This window comes from Dendrobates tinctorius, unplaced genomic scaffold (genome assembly GCF_039654945.1).
Source record: "Dendrobates tinctorius isolate UK_male_01 unplaced genomic scaffold, ASM3965494v1 ptg000128l, whole genome shotgun sequence".
Classification (NCBI taxonomy): Eukaryota; Metazoa; Chordata; class Amphibia; order Anura; family Dendrobatidae; genus Dendrobates; species Dendrobates tinctorius.
The window spans coordinates 6,486,204-6,508,651 of NW_027361796.1; the positions used below are offsets into that span (position 1 = coordinate 6,486,204).

The following is a 22,448-nucleotide window of genomic DNA, read 5'->3' on the forward strand; positions in this document are numbered from 1 at the left end:
GGGGCCTTGCTCTCCTCCTCCGGTGGCTGCTCCCGTCTCCGCCTGCATGGTGGGACTCGGGACTCTCCCGCCTCTCCTGCGCCTCCTTCGGGGGTAAAGTGAGGCGGTGATGTGCGTGCCGGGGTCCTCCAGATAGCTCCCCGGCTTCCTCCTCCGTGCTGCCGGTTCCCGGGGGCTCAAGCTGGCCGGGGGTGGTGTTCCTCCACTTCGGGCGTTACTGGGCTTTCCACTGGGGCGCGTGTCGCTTAGGGGCGCGCGTCACTTCCGGTCTGGCCCTATGCGATCCACGGTGGAGCGCACGCGCGCGCCGGGGGAGCGTTACTCCTGGGACCGGCGGTCACATTCTGGGATGTCCTCATGTGATTCCCCCCCATTAGGCCAAAGGGAGGAGGAGGTGCACAAACAACGCTGGACCCTCGATCTTTCAAGGTCCGTGTGAGGAGATCACCAGGTAAGACCTCTCTGATACTGACTGTAGACGGCATGGATGGTGACAAGCCCTCTCTCTCTGCATCGGCAGAGCCCAGCGCACCCCCTCCTACTGTAAGTAGCAGGCGTCTGCCCTGGCTATCCAGCATTATTTACTAAAATGGCGTAGCATACCTCTCCCTCTCTAATATGGGGAGAAAAGGTCTCTGACCCTATGAGACCAGCCACAGGTGTAAAATATGTGCTGCCAGACTCCCTCGACATACGGGGAAAGCTCTGCCTGTGCAGTACGGAAAGGTCCTTCGCGCTGAGCAGCCCTCTCTCCTGGATAGCATTAAATCCATCATAGGAGATTCAGTCCTCCATGGCTCCCTTCTCCCAGACCGCCTCCCTCTAGGAGGAGGAAGAAAGCTCTGATAGAATCTGACTCCGAATTCAGTCCTCGGATTCAGAGGACGCTCGGGAGATTGAGGGTTCCTCTTCCACGTCCACCCCTAAAACCAGGAAACAAGAAATATCACTTGGTTCCGAGAATGTGGGTGAGCTAATCAGTATGGTTAAGAGCACCATAGGGGTGGAGGAGGAAGGAGTTAAATACACGGTACAGGACGAGGTGTTGGGCTGAAGCCCAAAGAAGGTGTCCTGTACACGAGAACGTACAGAATCTGATCCTCCTTAAAAGCAGGCCTCCATATAAAAAAAAAAAGCCTATCCCTTTGAGGGCTCCTCCCAGCTCAAAGATCCAATGGATCGAGGAAAAATATATAAATATTTGAGAGCTTATCAAGGAAGTCCTGGGACACATCTATAAATCTGCTAGAAGATAATATGGCTTTCACCTGCCCTGTCTCTGTGATTACGCACAGACTCAGGGCACCTTAGCGGGAAAGATACCTGACACCCTACCCCTACTGCAGAAAGCAACGAGGTTCCTAGCCGATGCTTCCGCTGGCGGTCGCTAGGCAACTTGAGACCAGGCTGAGCCCAGGAACACCAGCCTGTAATTCATAGAATCATAGAATCGTAGAGTTGGAAGGGACCTCCTGGGCCATCTGGTCCAACCCCCTGCTCAAAGCAGGATTCGCTAAATCATCCCAGTCAGATGTCTGTCCAGCCTCTGTTTGAAGACTTCCATTGAAGGAGAACTCACCACTTCTCGTGGCAGCCTGTTCCACTCATTGATCACTCTAACTGTCAAAAAGTTTTTTCTAATATCTAATCTGTGTCTCCTCCCATTCAGTTTCATCCCATTGCTTCTAGTCTTTCCTTGTGCAAATGAGAATAAAGTTGATCCTTCTACAATGTGACAGCCCTTTAGATATTTCTAGACAGCTATTAAGTCTCCTCTCAGTCTTCTCTTTTGCAAACTAAACATTCCCAAATCCTGCAACCTTTCCTCATAAGACAGGGTTTGCAGACCGGTCACCATTCTGGTCGCTCTTTTCTGAACTTGCTCCAGTGTGTTGATGTCTTTTTTAAAATGTGGTGCCCAAAACTGGACACAATATTCTAGATGAGGTCTGACCAAAGAGGAGTAGAGGGAAATAATGACTTCACGTGATCTAGACTGTATGCTTCTGTTAATACATCCTAGAATTGCATTTGCCTTTTTTGCTGCTGCATCACACTGTTGACTCATATTCAGTCTGTGATCTATTAGTATACCCAAGTCTTTTTCACATGTGCTGTCACTTAGCCCTATTCCTCCCATTCTATATATGCTTTTTTCATTTTTATTGCCCAGATGTAGTACTTTGCATTTCTCCTTGTTAAAAACCATTCTGTTAGTTGCTGCCCACTTCTCCAGTTTATTTAAATCTTTTTGAATCCTCTCTCTCTCTTCTCTAGTATTAGCTATCCCTCCTAGCGTTGTGTCATCAGCAAATTTAATCAGTTTACCCTCAATTCCTTCATCTAAATCGTTGATAAAGATGTTGAACAATACAGGGCCCAGGACACAGCCCTGTGGTACCCCACTTGAGACATTCTTCCAACTGGATGTGCAGCCATTTACGACCACTCTTTGGGTCCGATCACTAAGCCAGTTATGAATCCACCTAACAGTTGCCTTGTCCATTCCATACTTAGTCATTTTTTCAATAAGGATTGTATGAGAGACTGTCAAATGCTTTGCTGAAGGCAAGATATACTATATCTACAGCATTTCCTTGATCCACCCAATCAGTGATATAGTCATAGAAGGAAATTAAGTTAGTCTGACATGACTTATTAGTTACAAACCCATGTTGACTCTGTTTAATCACTTCATTCTTATCCAGGTATTGACATACATGTTGTTTAATAATTTGTTCAAAGATCTTTCCTGGTATAGAAGTCAGACTCACCGGCCTATAGTTGCCTGGGTCCACCTTCTTCCCCTTTTTGAAGATAGGAACAACATTTGCTCTTCTCCAGTCTTCTGGCACTTCTCCTGTTCTCCAAGAATTTTCAAAGATTATGGAGAGGGGTTCAAAAATTTCTTCTGCTATCTCCTTCAGTACTCTGGGGTGTAATTCATCTGGACCTGGAGACTTGAATTCATTTAGATTAGCTAAGTGTTTCCTCACTATCTTTCTGTTTATAGATATCCTGGATTCTTCTATTCCCTTAATAGGACAGTGAATAACAGTTGATGTTACATTTCCTTTCTGAGAGAAAACAGATGCAAAATAGGAATTTAAAAGTTCAGCCTTCTCAACATCCTGTCTTACCATTTCATCATTTTCATCCTGTAAAAATCCTATAGCATCTTTGACTTTTCTTTTACTTTTGACATATCCCCAAAATCCTTTATTATTGCTTTTGACATCTCTTGCAAGCCTCAATTCATTTTCAGCTTTAGCTAATCTGATTTGTGCCCTGCAGGTTCTGCAGACAGCATTATATTCTTCTTTAGATATGCCTCCCTCTTTCCATTTTATAAACATTTTTTTCTTCCTTTTTAGCATGTGCTTAAGTTCTGTGTTCATCGCAGGTCTCGGGTAATTCTTTAATGCACCGTGACTGCTGAGCGTGACTGCTCTCACCAGGTCCGGGTAGCCGCAAAAGCGGCCGTCCTTTCTAACTCCTCTAGAGGAGTGCCCTGGTTAAAATCCTAAGAGAGGCGACTTATCTCCAAATGGTGCGCCATCCCCCTTCCAGGGCCACTATGGGTTCAAGCCTGTCCTGGATAACATCCTGGACACAGCTTCGGACAAAAGGATCTCTTCTGAAACATAGAAATCCTAGGAGACGGATTTTTCGTCCCTCCTGTGATCAAACCTCTGTCAGCAGCTAATCTAAGCTGAATTTGCATGCCCTCATCAGATCACAGCCGCTAAGCAGCTTGAGCCTGGGCCAGTACTGGCATGAGAGACTGGCTGGGAATCCCTGGTCCTGTTGACATACTCAGGAAGAGTATAGGGAGGCAAGGGCAGGAACATCCTTATCCCTAACCATCAACAGACCCCAGATAAGCAATGACGCCCGGTTGGGGGTCGTTTCTCGCTCTTTTTTACCCGCTGGCAGTCCATCTCCACAAATCAGTGGGTCCATCGTACCATATGAGATGGACTAAAAAATTGGGTTTGAGAGTCCTTCCCCCGTAATGCTTAGGGGTAACCTCCCTACAGCCTCCACTCCTTCAAGGCTCCTTACCAAAGATCTGCTCCGGTAGAACGCGCGGGTGCCAAAGCGGGAGAAGGACACGGCCATTACGCACGTCCCTTCCTGGTGAGGAGGCCATCAGAGAAGAACCGAATCATCATAAACCTGAAGCCATTAAACGAATCGGCCCGGTACAGGCAATTCAAAATGGAGTCAATCGGGCAGTCCCGCTCATCGGACAGAGCTGGGTAATGGCAACGGTAGAGCTGAAGGCTGCATATTACTATGTGCCAATCCATCCGACCACGTATCTCTCCAAGATCATGGCGGAAGCAGTGATTTTCATCCGGCGCCAGGGGATAGGCGTTATGGACGACTTCCTCTTATCTATACCATCTATGTCATGTCAGAAGATGGACGTAGGAATGACCCCGGGGATATTAAGATCCCTGGGTTTGATACCGAACCTGGTCTATCCCTCCACGAGAAGGAAGCTTCTGGGAGTTCTCTCGGACTCAAGGGGAAAGACATCCTTCCTACCTATGGTTTGTCAGGTCGACCTTGTCCACCAAGGACCTGGTTCAGGACTAGCGGGCACTGACCTTCAGAATCAATGTATGCTCTAGGATCTCAGACCACATGCACCCAGGCGGTTTCTTGGGCTCAGGCCCACAAAGCCACGTGCTTTTACATTCCAGAATCCGCCTGGCCTACGCGGCTACAAATTCCATTGTCCTGAAGGATTCCCCCTCCCTGGTCAGGTTAAACCGGCCCTGAGGTGGTGGTTGAACTACCAAAATCTTTAGAAGGGAGTCAGCTGGATTCAGCTTCCCCTGAAAATACTCGCTCAGATGCCAACGAGGCTGGGGCGCAGTAGTAGAAAGATCCTATTTTCAGGGGCGATGGCTGCCGAGCATCAGCACCAGTTCCTCAAATCTGAGAGAACTGAAGGCGGTAGGGAAAGCGGTAAAAGACGTCATTATCGCTAATCCAAAATTGCCACGTCTGCATCTGCTCAGACAACATGACGACAGTGGCCTATCTCCTGCCAAGGGGGTACGAAGTACGCCGGCCTGAAGGCAATAGCAGCAAGGATCTTCTCCTGGTCAGTGTGTCTGAAAGGATCAGACAACACCCAGGCAGATTTCCTCAGTCGAAGACGTTCATCCGGAGAAGTGGCGCCTGGACCAGACGGTATTCGTGTCCCTAGCCTCAAGATGGGGCGGAGGTGGACCTAGTCGCCAACAGGCAAAATGCGAAGACAGGGGTATTCGTCTCCCTCAACCACATGGACGGAGTGCAAGGAATAGGTGCCCTTCACCCAATGGTGGGATTCCAACCTCGCATATACCTGCCCACCCATACTGATGCGGGCAAAAAAAAAAAAAAAAAAATTATATGTATGTATGTGTGTATGTGTGTGTGTGTGTATGTATGTATATATATATATATATATATATATATATATATATAACATCTCAGGAAATCCAGACGGACTGAATTCCCACAATACTAATCGCCCCGCTGTCGCCCGGAAGAGGTGGTATAGTGCCCTACCTGCCATGCCCCAGGAAGGTCCTGGCTTCTGCCCCAAAAAGGGCGACCTCCTTCACCAAGGTCCTCTGCTACACCCGGATGTAGGCAAAGGGATCCTGGCAGCATGGTTATTGAGGCCGAATTACTAAGAGCCAAATGGCTCTCGGATAGGGTAATCCAAACCCTTCAGGAAAACCAAAAACCAATAACCAAGGCCATCTATGCCAAGGTCTGGGAAAGGTTTACGCCCTGGTAACCTCCAGGCACCCCTGATCCCTTCCTTCTCAGTGCAGCACAGACCCTAGACGTATACAAAAGGTCTGGAGCAGAGCCTTATCCAAAGCACGCTAAAGGTATAAATATCAGCTCTTGGCACCTTTTTTGATCTTGACCTGGCCAGCCACCGCTGGATCCTACGGTTTATGGCTTCGGCAGCCGGGATTCGTCCTATACTCATAGTCAGGGGCCTCCTTGGGATCTCAACACCGTGCTCAAACCTAAGATCCATTTGAGCCTCTAGATTCCTTGACCACGAAAACCTAACCCTTTAACCGTCCTCTTAGTCGCAATTACTACGGCTAGACGTATAGGAGAATTGCAGGCCCTGTCAATTCAAGAAGCTTACCTTGCAATCATTACAGATATTTTCTTGAGATTAGATCACGCCTTTCTACTCAAAATTTCATAGGGATCAGGACATTGTACTGTCCTCATTCGGCCCAAGCTCTTCCAAACCTAAGGAAGAGACCCTCCACCCTCTCGACATTTGCAGAGTGGTCCTGTCTACCGACAATAGAGTGAAGCCTAGTGGATTCACCAGAATTTATTCATCCAGTTCTCAGGACGAAATAAGGCAGGAAGGCGTCAAAGAACACGATTGCGAATTGAATCACACAATCTATCTGCCTGACTTAAGCATCACAGAAGCTGGCTCCACCCGCCTCACTGAGGGCACATTCTACCCATGCGATAGCAACATCATGAGCAAAAAAGGGGAATGCTTCGTCAGAGCGGATATTCAGAACCGCCCCTGGTCGTCCATCCGCACGTTCACCAGGCGTTACTGGCTAAATTTCAATGGGGATTTAACATTTGGCAGACGAGTGCTGCAGGCCGTGATTCCACCCCTTGAGAAATTAGCTCTTGGTATTACTCCGATGTAACTGTCGTGGAAGGTGACTAGAGAAAATAGAATTAGACTTACCGGTAATTCGGTTTCTAGGAACCTTCCACGACAGCACTAACTTCCCAGTGGTTAGCGCTGCAGCCTTGCAGCGCTGAGGTCCTGGGTTCAAATCCCACCAAGGACAACATCTGCAAGGAGTTTGTATGTTCTCCCCGTGTTTGCGTGGGTTTCCTCCGGGCACTCCGGTTTCCTCCCACATTCTAAAGACATACTAATAGGGAACTTAGATTGTGAGCCCCATCGGGGACAGTGATGGTGATGTGTGCAAACTGTAAAGCGCTGCGGAATATGTTAGCGCTATATAAAAATAAAGATTATTTATTATTCCCTCCCTATCTGATATTCTTATTGGATGATTCCTGCACTTTGGTGGTAACTATTCATACTGGTGTCCAGGAAAACACTGGTGGTTGCAGGAAGGGGAGGGGTATTTAACCTCTTCCTGTTCCTGTCCCCTATTAGGGCAGGGAAGACCTCCTCCGATTTAGCTGTCGTGGAAGGTTCCTAGAAACCGAATTACCGGTAAGTCTAATTCTATTTTTAAATATAATGTATTTTTTTTTTTTTTTTACTAGATGGTGGACCGATTCTAATGCATCGGGTATTCTTGAATATGTATGTAATCTGTCACCCCATTTTTGCCCCATAAGCTGGGACCACCGCTATCAGGGGCTTATCTACAGCATTCTGTAATGCTGTAGATAAGCCCCCCGATGAAACCTGAAAAATAAGAAAAACGCGTTAGATTATACTCACCGGGGGGCGGGGGTGGTGGGTGTCGCGGTCTGGGTCCGGCGCCTCCCATCTTCATATGATGACTTCCTCCTTCTTACTTCTCCCTCGGTTCCTGCGCACACGTACTTTCTCTGCCCTGTTGAGGGCAGAGTAAAGTACTGCAGTGCGCAGGCGCCGGGAAAGGTCAGAGTGGTCCAGCACCTGCGCACTGCAGTACTCTGCTCTGCCCTCAACAGGGCCGATAAAGGACGCGTGTGCAGGAGCTAACTGGTTAGTTATAACAAATTATAATTATCCTCCATCCCATAGTCCCGTGCCCATATACCCATCATACATATCCTCCATCCCATAGTCGAGTGCCCATATACCCATCACACATCCTCCATCCCATAGTCCCATGCCCATATACCCATCATACATATTCTCCATCCCATAGTCCCATGCCCATATACCCATCATACATATTCTCCATCCCATAGTCCCATGCCCATATACCCATCATACATATTCGCCATCCCGTAGTCGAGTGCCCATATACCCATCACACATCCTTCATCTCAGTCCCATGCCCATATACCCATCATACATATCCTCCATCCCATAGTCGAGTGCCCATATACCCATCACACATCCTCCATCCCATAGTCCCATGCCCATATACCCATCATACATATTCTCCATTCCATAGTCCCATGCCCATATACCCATCATACATATTCTCCATCCCATAGTCCCATGCCCATATACCCATCATACATATCCTCCATCCCATAGTCGAGTGCCCATATACCCATCACACATCCTCCATCCCATAGTCCCATGCCCATATACCCATCATACATATTCTCCATTCCATAGTCCCATGCCTATATACCCATCATACATATCCTCCATCCCATAGTCGAGTGCCCATATACCCATCACACATTCTTTTTTTTTTAAACCAATATTTCTTTATTAAGGATTTTTTGCCGGGTACAAGGAAACAAATATAAAAGTTGAAAAAGCAACAGGTAACATCAAACATTGAAATCTTGATTTAGAGAAGTTACAAAGATAACTCTAGTCAGATATTTTCAACAACAATGAAAACAATCAAGATCCTAAACAGATTTAAAGAAGGGAGGGGGACAGGAAGGTAGGAAGGAGGGGAAATTAGGGGAGGTAGGGTAGAGACAAGCTTGGTTTGACCTTACACTGGACAACTTTCGCGATGCAGGGGCCCACAAGACAGAATACAGGTTGTGTGAGTAGTTAATTTAGTGCAACCGAATTTAACCCCGAGGATACCCATGGGTCCCACCAGTTCAAAATTACATTTCTCTTGGCGAATGTATGTGCTAAGGTCAGTTCATGCTGAAAGTGAAGATTTATTCTGGCCAGTAGTTCCTGTTCGTAGGGAACAGAGGATGATTTCCAGTGCTTAGCTATGCAGAGCCGAGCAGCAATTAGAACATTGCACGCAATAGGTCTCAGAGATCGGAATTGACCCCAAATTTATGCCCAGAAGAGCCATGGGCCCCGAGAGTTCAAGTGGAATTTGAAGTACAGATTTAAGGATGGACTCTGTAGTGGCCCAAAACCTTTTTAGTTTGGGACAGAACCACCAGACGTGCTCAATTGAGCCCGTCTGCTGACATCCCTTCCAGCACAAAGGAGAGGACTGTTGCGAGAATTTGGATAAACGTAAAGGGGACAGATACCAGTTTAATTGTAATTTTTTTGATTGTTCCAGGTGATTGATGCATGCTGAGAATTTAGAGGAGTGAGTAGCTGCCTCCTGCCATTCCTCCAGGGATGAGGAGAATGAAAGTCGACGTTCCCAAATTTTCATATATGGGAGTTTTGCATTGTCTGTAGGGGTAATGAGGGACTTGTATAATATTGAAACACCGTGGCGATCCGGGTGATCAGGTTTAAAATACCGTTGGGGCGGGTTCTCAAGTGGCGAGAGAGACCAGGCTGGGAGTTTGCATTTGGAAAGGAGGTGGCGGATTTGGAGATATTGATAAAAGCATGAGTGGGGCAGGGAAAAGTATGTGGAAATAGACATGAATTGTTTTAATCCAGAGATGTCAAAAAGGTTGTTTAGGGTATGTATACCTGCAATTCGCCACTTCCCCAAAGATAGGTTTGGAACCAAATGTTCTAGAGCCGGCAGGGATACATTTCTGTGCAGGGACGGAAAGTGTTTTGGTCCCAAGGCTGACCAAAGTTTTAAAAGGGACGACATTGTGTTCAGTATGCGGGGAGAGGTGTATTTTTGTAAAAGATTAATTTCGAGGAGTAGTTTGGTGGATCTGGATGGGGAGAAAAAAGATTCTATTTGCATCCAGAGATGAGAAGTGTCGTCTGCCCACCACAATTTGGCTGCTTCCAGTATGGCAGCTTGGTGATATGCTCGCACATCGGGAACTCCCAGCCCTCCCTTCGTGTAAGGAAGAACCATTATTTTGGAGGAGATTCGGTGAGGCTTGGAACCCCAAATGAATTTGCCTAAAAGATGTTGTAGTAGTGAAAGAATAGCACTAGGGAACTGAAGGGGAAGGCAGCGAAAGAGATAGACTAGTTTGGGGAGTATTAGCATTTTAACCAGTTGTATCCTAGCGATCCATGATAATATGCCCAGAGAGAGTTTATCTAGTTCTCTGCGAATGTCCTGAAGAATTAGGTCGCAGTTCATCTTAACTATTCGGTGGAGCTGAGTGATGAAAATCCCTAAATATGTGAAGCCATCTAGGGACCACGTAAAAAGATACAATTTTTTCAGATGTTCTTGGGAGATTTTGGGAATATATAGGGGGAAAATTGTAGATTTGGAGAGGTTCAATTTATAATAGGAGACAGCAGAGAAATCTGATAATAAACTTATAATTTCTGGAATTGAAGAGTCTATTTGTGTGCATGAGAAGATAATGTCATCTGCATACAGCCCAATTTTATGCTCCAAGGGGCCAACTTGAACTCCGTGGATGCATGGATTATTTTTTACCAAAGTAGCCAAAGGCTCCATTGCAATGGCAAAAATTATAGGAGATAGGGGGCAGCCCTGGCGCACACCATTGGTTATGTTGAATTTTTGAGATACAAAGCCAGATGCTCGTACTGCAGCTGACGGGGATGAGTATAAAGCCATGATGGCATTTTTAATTGGACCAGTGAATCCGAATTTGGAGAGGGTTCCGTCTATATATCCCCAGTGCACCCCGTCAAACGCTTTTTCAGCGTCCAGGGACAACAGCGCACTGGGGATTTTTCCCCGTTCTAGAATGTTGAGTAAATTTATTATTCGTCTCGTGCCATCCCTGGCTTGCCTTCCAGGTACAAAGCCCACTTGATCAGCCCCAACTATGGAGGGGAGTACCTCCATTAGTCTGGTCGCCCACACTTTGGCATATAATTTTATGTCACAATTTAGTAATGCGATGGGGCGAAAATTGTTTGGGGAGGTTGGTGATTTCCCGGGTTTGGGCAGGGTGGCAATGATGGCTTCTAATCCTTCTTGTTTAACCTCGCCCCTGGACTGCCAGAATGAAAAAAGTCTGTAAAGGTACGGGGTGAGGATTGTATGGAATTGGGTATAATATTGAAATGGGAGTCCATCTGGACCCGGGGTGGAGTGTTTTTTAGAGGAGAGTATGGCTCGTGTGATTTCTTCCTGAGTGAGGGGACTATTTAGAAAGGTTAGTTGTGATGCAGAAAGAGAGGGGAGAGATATTTTGTCAAGGAAAGCCCTAATGGAGTGGGGAGAAGGCTGGGGTTCCTCAGGGTTGTCGCATAAATTGTAAAGAGACTCATAGAATTGTTTGAATTCATCCGCAATGTCTATTGGGTTACGGATAAGGGAATTGTCAGGTTTAATGAGATGAGAGATCTTGGCCTGACCCTCTTTCTTTTTGACTCTCCGCGCCAATAGTGCCCCGGCTCTATCACCCATGCCGTAAAACTTCGCCCCCAGTTTTTTCAACGCGTGTTCAGTTTTTTGAAGTAGCAGTGAGCGGAGTTGACATCTGGCCTTAGTTAGTTTGATTAACAGGGAAGGGGTCGGGGTGCTCTTATGTAAGGCTTCAAGAGTTTGAATTTCCAGAGTGGCCGATTGCAAAGCTGCTGTATATAATTTTTTAGCCAGGGAAGCAAGTTTGATAAATGTCCCCCTAATGACCGCCTTGTGTGAAAACCATAGAGTATCATCAGAGACATCCCCAGTGTCGTTAATTTGAAAAAATTCAGAAAGTTGTTCTGTCACAGTGGCTGCATAATTGGGGTTGGTGAGCAGGTATTCGTTAAGCCTCCATTATGCGGGGGGTCTGATGGCTTCAGCATCTGCCAGTTGTAGAGTGGTCGGAGCATGATCAGACCAAGATATGTTCCCAATTGTGGCACCCATGCAACGAGGTAGTAGGGAATTATCTACTAAGATATAATCTATTCTGCTGTAAGTGTGAAATCGTGGTGAAAAGTAGGTATAGTCCCTTTCTCCGCAATGTAAATATCTCCAAATGTCATGGTAATTATTTTCAGAGATTAGGGAGGCCAATTCGCCCCTGGAAATGGAGGTGTTTGAACAATCCAGATGCTTCTGCATGGGGGCGTTAAAATCACCACAGATTAATTTAGAGCCCCTGGCCACCGAATGCAGAATATTCAGAAATTTCCGAACGAATCTGGATTGACCCCTGTTGGGAACATACACCGAGGCCAATGTGTAGGGTCTGTTGTTGATTGAACAATTTAGAATGATGTAGCGCCCCTCCGGGTCCCGGAGGATGTCACCCAGCAGAAAGGCCACAGTATTTTTAATGAAGATGCCTACTCCGGCCTTTTTTGAGGGGCCATTAGCAAAGAACTGATGTGGGTAATTCCCAGAGTGCATTCTGTAATTGTCTTTTAGTAAAAGATGCGTCTCCTGTATGCATACTACATCACTATTAGATTTGATAAGTTGGCGCCACGTCAAGGCGCGTTTACAAGGTGAGTTAAGCCCATTAACATTAATAGAGAAAATAGAGACGCTCATGATGACTCAAAAGAGATACCAAGAGATTAATATAAACCCCAAATGTAAAGACCTTAATTAGAGAGTTGACTAATTAGGTAGCAATGTATTCGGGGAAAGGTGGGGTAAGAAGTAGGGTCTGAGGAGGGAGGAAAGGGGAGAACTAATTATTCAAAAGATAAACCAAAACAAATATTTCTCTTGACAAATAGAACTTCAGGTGAGTACGTCACACCGGAAAAGAGCGAATAATGATCACTCACAGGCGAAATTTCCGCCGGCTCAAAGATAGGAGACAGTCAGAAAAGCATAGAATAGTAGAAGAAGGGTACAGCAAAAGAAGGTGAAAGGTAGAATTAGTATAGAGAGAAGAATCGTGGAAGAAAAGGGTAGAAAAGAATGCGAGAAACCGAACCCACATAGAGTCCATGTAGATCTTCAGGCTGTCGACCATTCCGGATCGATATGGCGACCTTGGACGGCTGAAGGATGAGACAGATGTGTCGGTGCATTTTTTGGCAGATGCAGACCCCACTGGATGAGGAGCTTCTCCGCTTGTGCTGGGATGAGACAGACATGAGAGGTGTTGTCTTTGCGAACAATTAGCTTGGTGGGAAATCCCCAAACGTATTGGATTTGCTGATCACGGAGAGTAGATGTGAAGGGTTGAAATTCCCTTCTCAAAGCTAGGGTTCCCGGAGAGAGGTCTGCATAGACCTTCAGGTGAGCAAAATTTTGTGGCAGAGAGGGATTCCCCCGAAGGCGAAATAAAAAGTCATCTTTGAGTTCGTAGAAATGAATTCGGGCGAGTACGTCTCGTGGGAGGTTCGAATTAATGGAAGGAGGTTTAGGGACACGATGAATGCGGTCTATGATCATATCCTTTCTCTCAACTTCTGGCTTAGCGGCTTTAATAAAATCTTGAAGGAAGGATCGAAGGTCTTTAGGTTGGATTGCTTCATCTATCCCCCTGATGCGGATATTGTTTAGTCGCGATCTGTCTTCCAAATCCAGAGTTTTGGTCTGCACTTTCTCTAATGTAGCTTGTAGAGACTCATGCGCATCTAATAAGTCGTTATGTGATTTAATTAGGTCTACCAGCTTGTTCTCTATTTTATCTGTGCGACCTCCTCCATCACACATTCTTCATCTCATAGTCCCATGCCCATATACCCATCATACATATCCTCCATCCCATAGTCCCGTGCCCATATACCCATCATACCTATCCGCCATCTCATAGTCCCGTGCCCATATACCCGTTATACATATCCGCCATCCCATAGTCCCGTGCCCATATACCCATCACACATCCTCCATCCCATAGTCCCGTGCCCATATACATATCCTCCATCCCATAGTCCCGTTCCCATATACCCATCATACCTATCCGCCATCTCATAGTCCCGTGCCCATATACCCGTTATACATATCCGCCATCCCATAGTCCAGTGCCCATATACCCATCACACATCATCCATCCCATAGTCAATCATTATGACATCATAATGAGCGGCGGCAGGGCTTGCAACCTATGATGACATCAGCGTCGCCATGGCAACCATTGTGATATCATAATGAGGGGCGCGGCTTGATACGCACACACTGTTTCCCCAGTATGCAAATAGGGGCATTATGAGATCATAATGAGGGGTGGGGCTTGACACACACACACTTTTTCCCCAGTATGTAGATGGGGGGGAAATTTGTTTGGTGAATTGGAACGCGCGACTGTGCCAAATTTTTTGGCTGTAGCTGCGACGGTGCGGATGCCTATCACGGACACACACACACACACACATAGATACACACACACACACACACACACACACATAGATGCACACATACATAGATACACACTTTGAGCTTTATATATATATATATATATATATATATATATATACATACATACATACATCCTTTGTTACAATTTATATATTTTTGCTTTAGTTTGTGTTTGTCATTTTGGATTGATGTTTGTAGCCTTCCATAGCCTGCAACGACAGCAGATTGTTGTGGAGGGTTTTTCCATTATTAATTCATGAGATCTTAATGGGCCAACCACTTTTTGATTTGTTTGTTTGCATAAAAAATGTTCATTTTGAGGATTTTTTTTTTAGCCTATACTTAATTATTTTTAATTCTCCAAATCCAAATCCATTCTTCTTTTATAGTTATTTTGCTATTTATATTACTCCAGTGTTGGAAACTTGAATGTGTTGAAATGCAATAGTTTGAAGAGATTTATAGTCTTTTCTCAGGAACTGTATTCTGTCTAGACCTCCGACCATTGCTTTAGCGCTAGCAAATTAGAAACCGTTTCTTGAAAAATACATAAAGTACTAATGTTCGTGTAGTAACAAAATGTCTTAGTTTGTCTACAGAACATTGGAATGTATTTATTTATTTTACTCGCTTGTATAGCACCATTTTTATTTTCAGAGTGCTTTATATACATCATCACCACTGTCTCCATTGGGGACTCATAATCTAGATTCCCGATCAGTATGTCTTTGGAGTGTGCAAGAAAATCGGAGAACCCGGAGGAAACCCACGCAAACACAAGGAAAACATACAAACTCCTTGCAGATGTTGTCCTTGGTGGCATTTAAATCCAAGATCCATGTGCTACAGTCTTACATTGCTCTATAGAATTTTAAGATCATCAACTCTCATCTTGTTTATGATTAAGTAGCTGAAGAGCCCGGCGCTGCCCGGGCATAGTAACTAACTACGGTTAGTTATAACAAATTATATACCACACAGTCCCATCAGCCAGAGCTACCGGACTACTACCCCTAATATCCCACATCATCCCGTCAGCTAGAGCCACCGGACTACTAATATCCCACATCATCCCGTCAAAGCCACCGGACTACTACCACTAATATCCCACATCATCCCGTCAGCCATAGCCACCAGACAACTACCCCTAATATCCCACATCATCCCGTCAGCCATAGCCACCAGACAACTACTGCTAATATCCCACATCATCCTGTCAGCCTGGGGTCAGAACCAGAGCGCTGAGTGGAATGGCCCTAACTTCCATTCTGGGGATCCCTTTAAGAGAGGCCTGGCTTCAGAACCAGAGCGCTGAGTGGATTTTCCCTCACTTCCATACCAGGGATCCCTCTAAAAAGGGCCTGGGGTCAGAATCAGAGCACAGAGTGGTGTAAGGATTCGCTCTGGTAGGTAATGGCAGGGCTGCAGTAACGAGGCAACACACAGGCTTAAAGTCTATTTTCAGTGGTTTAATGTCACTTTGCAAGCAGCAGGTTAACAGAAAATAAGGGAAAAACATAAATGTCCTCCAGCTTGGAGAGCCACCGGTCCCAGACTCACCTCTTGCACGGGATGGGCTTAACTAAGCGGCTGCCAGGTCCTGCGGCATCCGCCAGGTGCCATTGCCAGGGTTGGTGAGAATCTTGCTGCTATAGTCCTGCAGCACGGGGATCCTGTATACAAGTTCAGGCTAAGTCCAGCCAAGTTCCTGTAACTTCCAGACACACACTCACCATGTGCCAAATACCAACCTCCATTACATAGCCCATAACCCCTCCCACCGGTGAGGTAGACATCACATGGGCTGATCACGTGACCATGACATCATCGCAGGTCCTGTCTTTAGGGTAAAACCCGGCCAAACATTAATCTGCTGGGAGAAATGTATCTCCCATCCAGTAAAACACCCTTTACTGTACCACAGTGGATTTGCCCTCACTTCCAGACCGGGGATCCCTTTGAGGGGTCAGGGGTCAGAACCAGAATGCTGAGTAGAATTACACTAACTTCCATACCAATGATCCCTTTAAGAGACCCTGGGTTCAGAACCATAGCGCTGAATGGAACGGTCCTACCTTCCATATCGGGGATCCCTTTAAGAGAGGCCTGGGGTCAAAACCAAAGCGTTGGATGGATTTGCCCTGACTTCCATACCAATTATCTCTTTAAGAGAGGCCTGGGGTCAGAATCTGATTGCTCAGGGATTTGCCCTAACTTCCATACCAATGATCCCTTTAAGAGACCCTGGGGTCAGAACCAGAGCACTGAGTGGAACGGTCCTAATTCCATACCAGGGATCCCTTTAAGAGAAGCCTGGTGTCAAACCAAAGCACTGGATGGATTTGCCCTGTCTTCCATACCGGGGATCCCTTTAAGAGGGAAGATGTGCCTATGGGATGAAGGATGTGTGTTGGGGATATGGGCAGGGGTGATTCATTTCTGTCATGTGCTCTCTGCTCCTTTCTGGGGGGCAGACAATGGCTGGGAGCTTATGTTCCCGGGGATGCTAGCTTTCTCCCACCCAGTCACTGTCTGAAGAGGTGTTGTTGTGGAGTGAGAAAACTGTTGCTCATAGCAACCAATCACAGCTCAGCTTCTTTTTAACAGCTGAATGCGATTTCTGAAATTTCATGCCCATGTTGCTATTTTTTTCCTTGCAGTTTTAAATTTGCAATCTGTCAATTCTTTCAGCAGTTTAACGGTGTTTCCCACCCATTCAGATGAATAACAAAAAAATTGCATCAAAAATCTCTTAGGAGATTACGGTGGGTTTTCTTTTTCTTCACACACTGACTTTATACGAAGTGCCAGTTTACGTCATATTTCCAAAAAGAGCAACGCAATTGTGTTGTTCACCTGGTCTTATTCTCTATATAATGGCAGGTTTTCCTGCCAAGACGCACGTCTTTGATGAAAAAAGTCTAGAGCAAGTATTTAAAGTGTGCACATGTGATTATGCAGAAGGTTGGGGGCCCCCCAAAATGACACGGTGGGCTGCTGGTGGTACACTCCTGATGTTACATGTATGGGATCTCCGTACTGCTCCAACTTTCCATGACCGATATGGGGAAAGAAGGCTGAATAGTTGGATGTTGTCAGTGGTGGCTTTCAGCACTGTATGCATGGTCTGCACAGAGACAGTATATGTAATATATCGCCTATTAATACCTGCTTTATGGTTTATGTACATAGGATACTGCACAGATGTGTTTGGTGTGCTAAGGTACAAAATACAAGCTCCAAAAGTATATTTCTACTTGTTTTCTAGTACTTCCTTTTTGCGTGCCTTCCATACAAGTAACTAGCAAGTTCCACAAGTGGTCATTAGGCTGAGCTGGACATATGGTGACAGGTGGAGTGATTTTCCTATTTGCCTGACCGTCAGTCTTTCCTATAACAATGTTATTAGTCCACGCTCTGTGCTGTTGGTGCAGATCAGTGGAGCTGGAGCGCAGCGGCTGCTGATGTGGCAGTGCCGGGGCGAACATTCCTCCCTGCCTCTGCTGGCAACACGGATTTGTTGTTTAAAGGTCACAGCAATTCAGATTGAGAACTAGTCTTAGGGAAATGTGTGACGTTCCAGGCAGGATTGCTGACCACTTCTCATGGTTATAATTTAGATAGTATAGGGAAACTCTGCCTGTGTTATTGAACGTATAAGCATCTAAGTAGTAGGACACCTTCATAGATCTTTTGAACCTACATAATATTAGGCGGCTGGTTTAAAGTGCTTAGATGTATGCAAACTTTGAATGTATGAACTTTGGACTGTATTACTGCTATATAGAGTACACCTATAAAAATGAATGTACTAAACACACAAATTGGCTACTCTATGAGAGCCCACCAGCCCCGACGAGGCGTACCTTTCTTTGATGGGACCCTAACCCTAATATTTATCTAACATGTTTCTCCCAGACTAAATTTCAGCTTGCTGACATTGAATGGCACCATTGTCATTTATATCCAGAATCTTAAAGCTGGCACAGACCTAGAAGTTCTCACAGTTGAGCATTTGCTATATAGAATCCTTTGTCAACTAAACAATGAACTGAAAGGACGGCTTCCTCCATAATGAAACAAAGCTCTATACTGCTCATTTTTTATGTATATGATGTGAAATGATGAAATTGGTGGTGGTGGGGGAAGGGATCTTGTCTGAGGCCCAAAATGGCTGTGTTTCCACTTCGCAATCATACATTTCTACAACAAATCTGCCACGTCTGAACATGACCTAGGTGGTTAAACAGTACACTGTAAAATACCGGAACCTAATGTATGTATAGCAAACAGCTGATTTTTCTGCAAAACATGTTCTTGTTATTGGGCTTTTGTACTGTCAGGGCATCAGTCAGGCATTGTATGGGTTTCTTAATATCACTCCTCTTCTTTCTCTATAATTACAATTTAGAAGTGATGCTATTGGAAGAATATTTTGCCTTTGCTTCTGTATTGTGTGCGTTTGTTTTCCATTAAAGCTTTTCAGATCTGACTCTTAGGAGATTACGGTAGTTTTTTTTTTTTCTTCACATGCTGACTTATACGTCATATTTCCAAAAAGAGCAACGTAATTGTTCACCTGGTCTTATTCTCTATATAATGGCAGGTTGTACAGTTTTTTGCATTATCCTTTACGGAGCTTTTTTATCATAGTTGTCAAGTTCTCCCCTTGCTGTCATTTAATAAGGTCCTTCATTACATTATTGGATAGAACTCTGTCTGGCTCACGGGGTGGCCAGATGACCAACTATAGTTATGTGGCATATAAGGAACCGAGCACCTACAAGATCACCATATGACTAGGGTTCTTGTCGTCTGGAAGTAAAGAATGAAGGATCCTAAAGACCGGCCGCAAGCATAGATCTTGAAGGTTGAAATAAATTTATATGAAGTCTCCTAGAAAATGTAATTTATTTTTTTTTCAGTTCTGGAGTGGCCCTTTAAAGGGCACCTGTCTGCAGGGTTGTGCATAGTAACCTACACACAGTGTCAGGTCGGCGCCACTATACTGATTACATTGATACCTTGGTTGATGAAATTCGTCTTGTGGCTGTTTCTTAATATTTATTTTCAGTTTTGTGTTTATGATATGCCCATGTACTAAGGTAGGGCTGGGGTATGTGGTGCTCTGATTAGGTATTCATAGTGCAGACTGCTAACACAAAAACAGTCATTTTGAAAATGGCACCCTGGCTGCCTGCGCAGTAGCAGCTATCGGTTTGTATAGAGATCTTATAGCTGCGGTTGCGCTGGCGGCGCCATCTTGCTGGAGAACAAAAAAAGTCCTCCTCCAAGATGGCGCCGCTCACGCATGCGCAATAGCAGCTGTTGGTGATCACCGAGACCTGCTACTGCTCAGGCGTGGGCGGCGCCATCTTGGAGGAGGACTTTTTTTTCTTGCCGGCGCCACCTTGCAGCAGGACATTTTTTTTTTTTTTCTTCTCCAGCAAGATGGCTATTGGATCTCTATACAAACAGATAGCTGCTACTGCACAGGTGCCCCGGATGCCATTTTCAAAATGACTTTTTTTGTGTTAGCAGTCTGCATTATGAATACCTAATCAGAGCACCACATACCCCAGCCCCGCCTCATTAACACAAAACTGAAAATAAAGATTAAGAAACAGCCACAAGACGGATTTCATCAACCAAGGTATCATTTTATTCAGTATAACGGTGCCAAACCTGACACTGTGTGTAGGCTGCTGTTCACAATCCTCGTGACAGGTTCCCTTTAAATGTAACCCCCTGCCCCCTTTCTTATACTCTCCTTCGGCAGCTTCACCTTTTGTCAACACCATTCCGGGCCCACGACGCCATCTTGTCGCATAACTTCTGACTGTCCAGAAGTCAAAAGTTACATCACAAGAGCTCAATGCAAGTCTATGAAGGCCAGAACGGGGCCATAGAGATGTATTGAAAAGTGACCTCTGCGCCACTTCATGAAACACTGGAGCTGCTGGTAGGTCACTTTTCGCCAGAGACAGACAGGAGCAACACTGCAAAAGGATGAAGATGGTGGCAGGTGAGTATGACAACGGGGCTGGGGAATTACATTTAAAGAACCACTCCAGCAGTGCAATTAAAAAATAACCCCCCCCCCCCGCTTGAATGGCGCTCTTTAAGTAATTGTAAGTCAGAGCTTTTGCCTGATGTAATGTCGGAAAGCTTTGTCTCCTCTAGAACATGTTAATTATAAGATTACATAGCTGAATTTTTATTTTCATGTTTTTTTGTCCACAGAGGAAGCTCTCATGTGAAGACGATACCTCATTACAAGGAGGAACAATGTGCTCCAGCATTAAATTTAGAGACGAAGAAGGTTCTGGATTTACAGGCTCCAATAACAAGGTTTGTATACAGGGCTTGGAAATGCAATACACATTTCATCGGCACCCTCACCGACACTAGCTGTTATCACCTCCAACAGCCGGATGGGAACCGTGTACTAAGCGGAGCAACACACTTTATTGTCCACTACGATGGTGAAGCCTGGCCTGGCCACAGCTGCAAAACCTTGTACTGAGCTGTTCACATCCAGTCACTGTCGCACCCCATCAATCTCATATTATTAATAACCTAGCTAAAGGATTGGACATCAATATAAAAGTAGTGGACAACTACTTTAATGCATGGTCTTTTTTTTTTCTAGCATTCAGTCCATGATGGATGACCTTCTTGTGGCCACAGAGGATTGCTTGCTTCACCTCATTCACTGGGAAGGCATAACAAATGGAAGAAAAGCTATCAACTTGGCCACCATTCCTTTTTCAGTTGACTTGCAGCCCTCTAGAGGTACTGTGACCTTACAAGTTTTTAAGATTATTAAAATGCAAATTGTCTCTTCAGATAGGAAGAGGACTAGACCTCTAGTGCCACCTATTAGAAGTAGCAATCCTAAAAGTCAATGTCGACCCTTTAGCGAGCCTTGTCACATGACTTCTGATAAAGGCCAAACCAAGGCTCATTAAAGGGTCGACATTGACTTCTAGGATTGCTACTTCCAATAGGTGGCACTAGAGTTCTAGTCCTCTTCCTCTCTGAAGAGACAATTTGCATATTTCCCAGAGGAGCATTGTGGCTTTAAGTCTCCTCATCTCAGCATGCTTAGCGTGTCAATCTGTGCAAGGAGAAACGATACATCTAAGATTATTAAAGAAATGAATGATGATTTCCCAAAATATTGTACTTCTAACATATTGTGACTTATAGTGGTTGTCTCAAGTTCTTTAACCCCTTCACCCCGAAGCCTGTTTTCACCCTCCTGACCAGGCCAATTTTTACAATTCTGACCACTGTCACTTTAACTCTAGAACGCTTCAACGGATCCTAATGATTCTGAGATTGTTTTCTCATGACATATTGTACTTTGTTAGTGGTAAAATTTCTTTGATATGGCTTGTGTTTGTTTGTTTAAAAAAAATCAGAAATTTGGCGAAAATTTTGAAAATTTCACAATTTTAAACTTTTATTTTTTATGCTTGTAAATCAGAGAGTCATATCACACAAAATAGTTAATAAATAAATCCTGCCCCATCTGTCTCCGTCCTGCCCCATCTGTCTCCGTCCTGCCCCATCTGTCTCCGTCCTGCCCCATCTGTCTCCGTCCTGCCCCATCTGTCTCCGTCCTGCCCCATCTGTCTCCGTCCTGCCCCATCTGTCTCCGTCCTGCCCCATCTGTCTCCGTCCTGCCCCATCTGTCTCCGTCCTGCCCCATCTGTCTCCGTCCTGCCCCATCTGTCTCCGTCCTGCCCCATCTGTCTCCGTCCTGCCCCATCTGTCTCCGTCCTGCCCCATCTGTCTCCGTCCTGCCCCATCTGTCTCCGTCCTGCCCCATCTGTCTCCGTCCTGCCCCATCTGTCTCCGTCCTGCCCCATCTGTCTCCGTCCTGCCCCATCTGTCTCCGTCCTGCCCCATCTGTCTCCGTCCTGCCCCATCTGTCTCCGTCCTGCCCCATCTGTCTCCGTCCTGCCCCATCTGTCTCCGTCCTGCCCCATCTGTCTCCGTCCTGCCCCATCTGTCTCCGTCCTGCCCCATCTGTCTCCGTCCTGCCCCATCTGTCTCCGTCCTGCCCCATCTGTCTCCGTCCTGCCCCATCTGTCTCCGTCCTGCCCCATCTGTCTCCGTCCTGCCCCATCTGTCTCCGTCCTGCCCCATCTGTCTCCGTCCTGCCCCCATCTGTCTCCGTCCTGCCCC

At 45.7% G+C, this 22,448-nt stretch overlaps 1 protein-coding gene across 3 annotated transcripts in view; it reads left to right on the top strand.

Annotated features, from left to right (window-relative positions):
- The window catches only part of RIC1 (RIC1 homolog, RAB6A GEF complex partner 1), a 169,581-nt gene that overhangs the window by 59,203 nt on the left and 87,930 nt on the right, over window positions 1–22,448 (top strand). For all 3 annotated transcript variants that reach the window (XM_073542645.1, XM_073542647.1, XM_073542646.1), the window contains exons 4-5: window positions 20,496–20,603; window positions 20,905–21,047. In XM_073542645.1, the coding sequence (XP_073398746.1) occupies window positions 20,496–20,603; window positions 20,905–21,047 (251 nt within the window). The remainder of the gene's footprint in view (window positions 1–20,495; window positions 20,604–20,904; window positions 21,048–22,448) is intronic.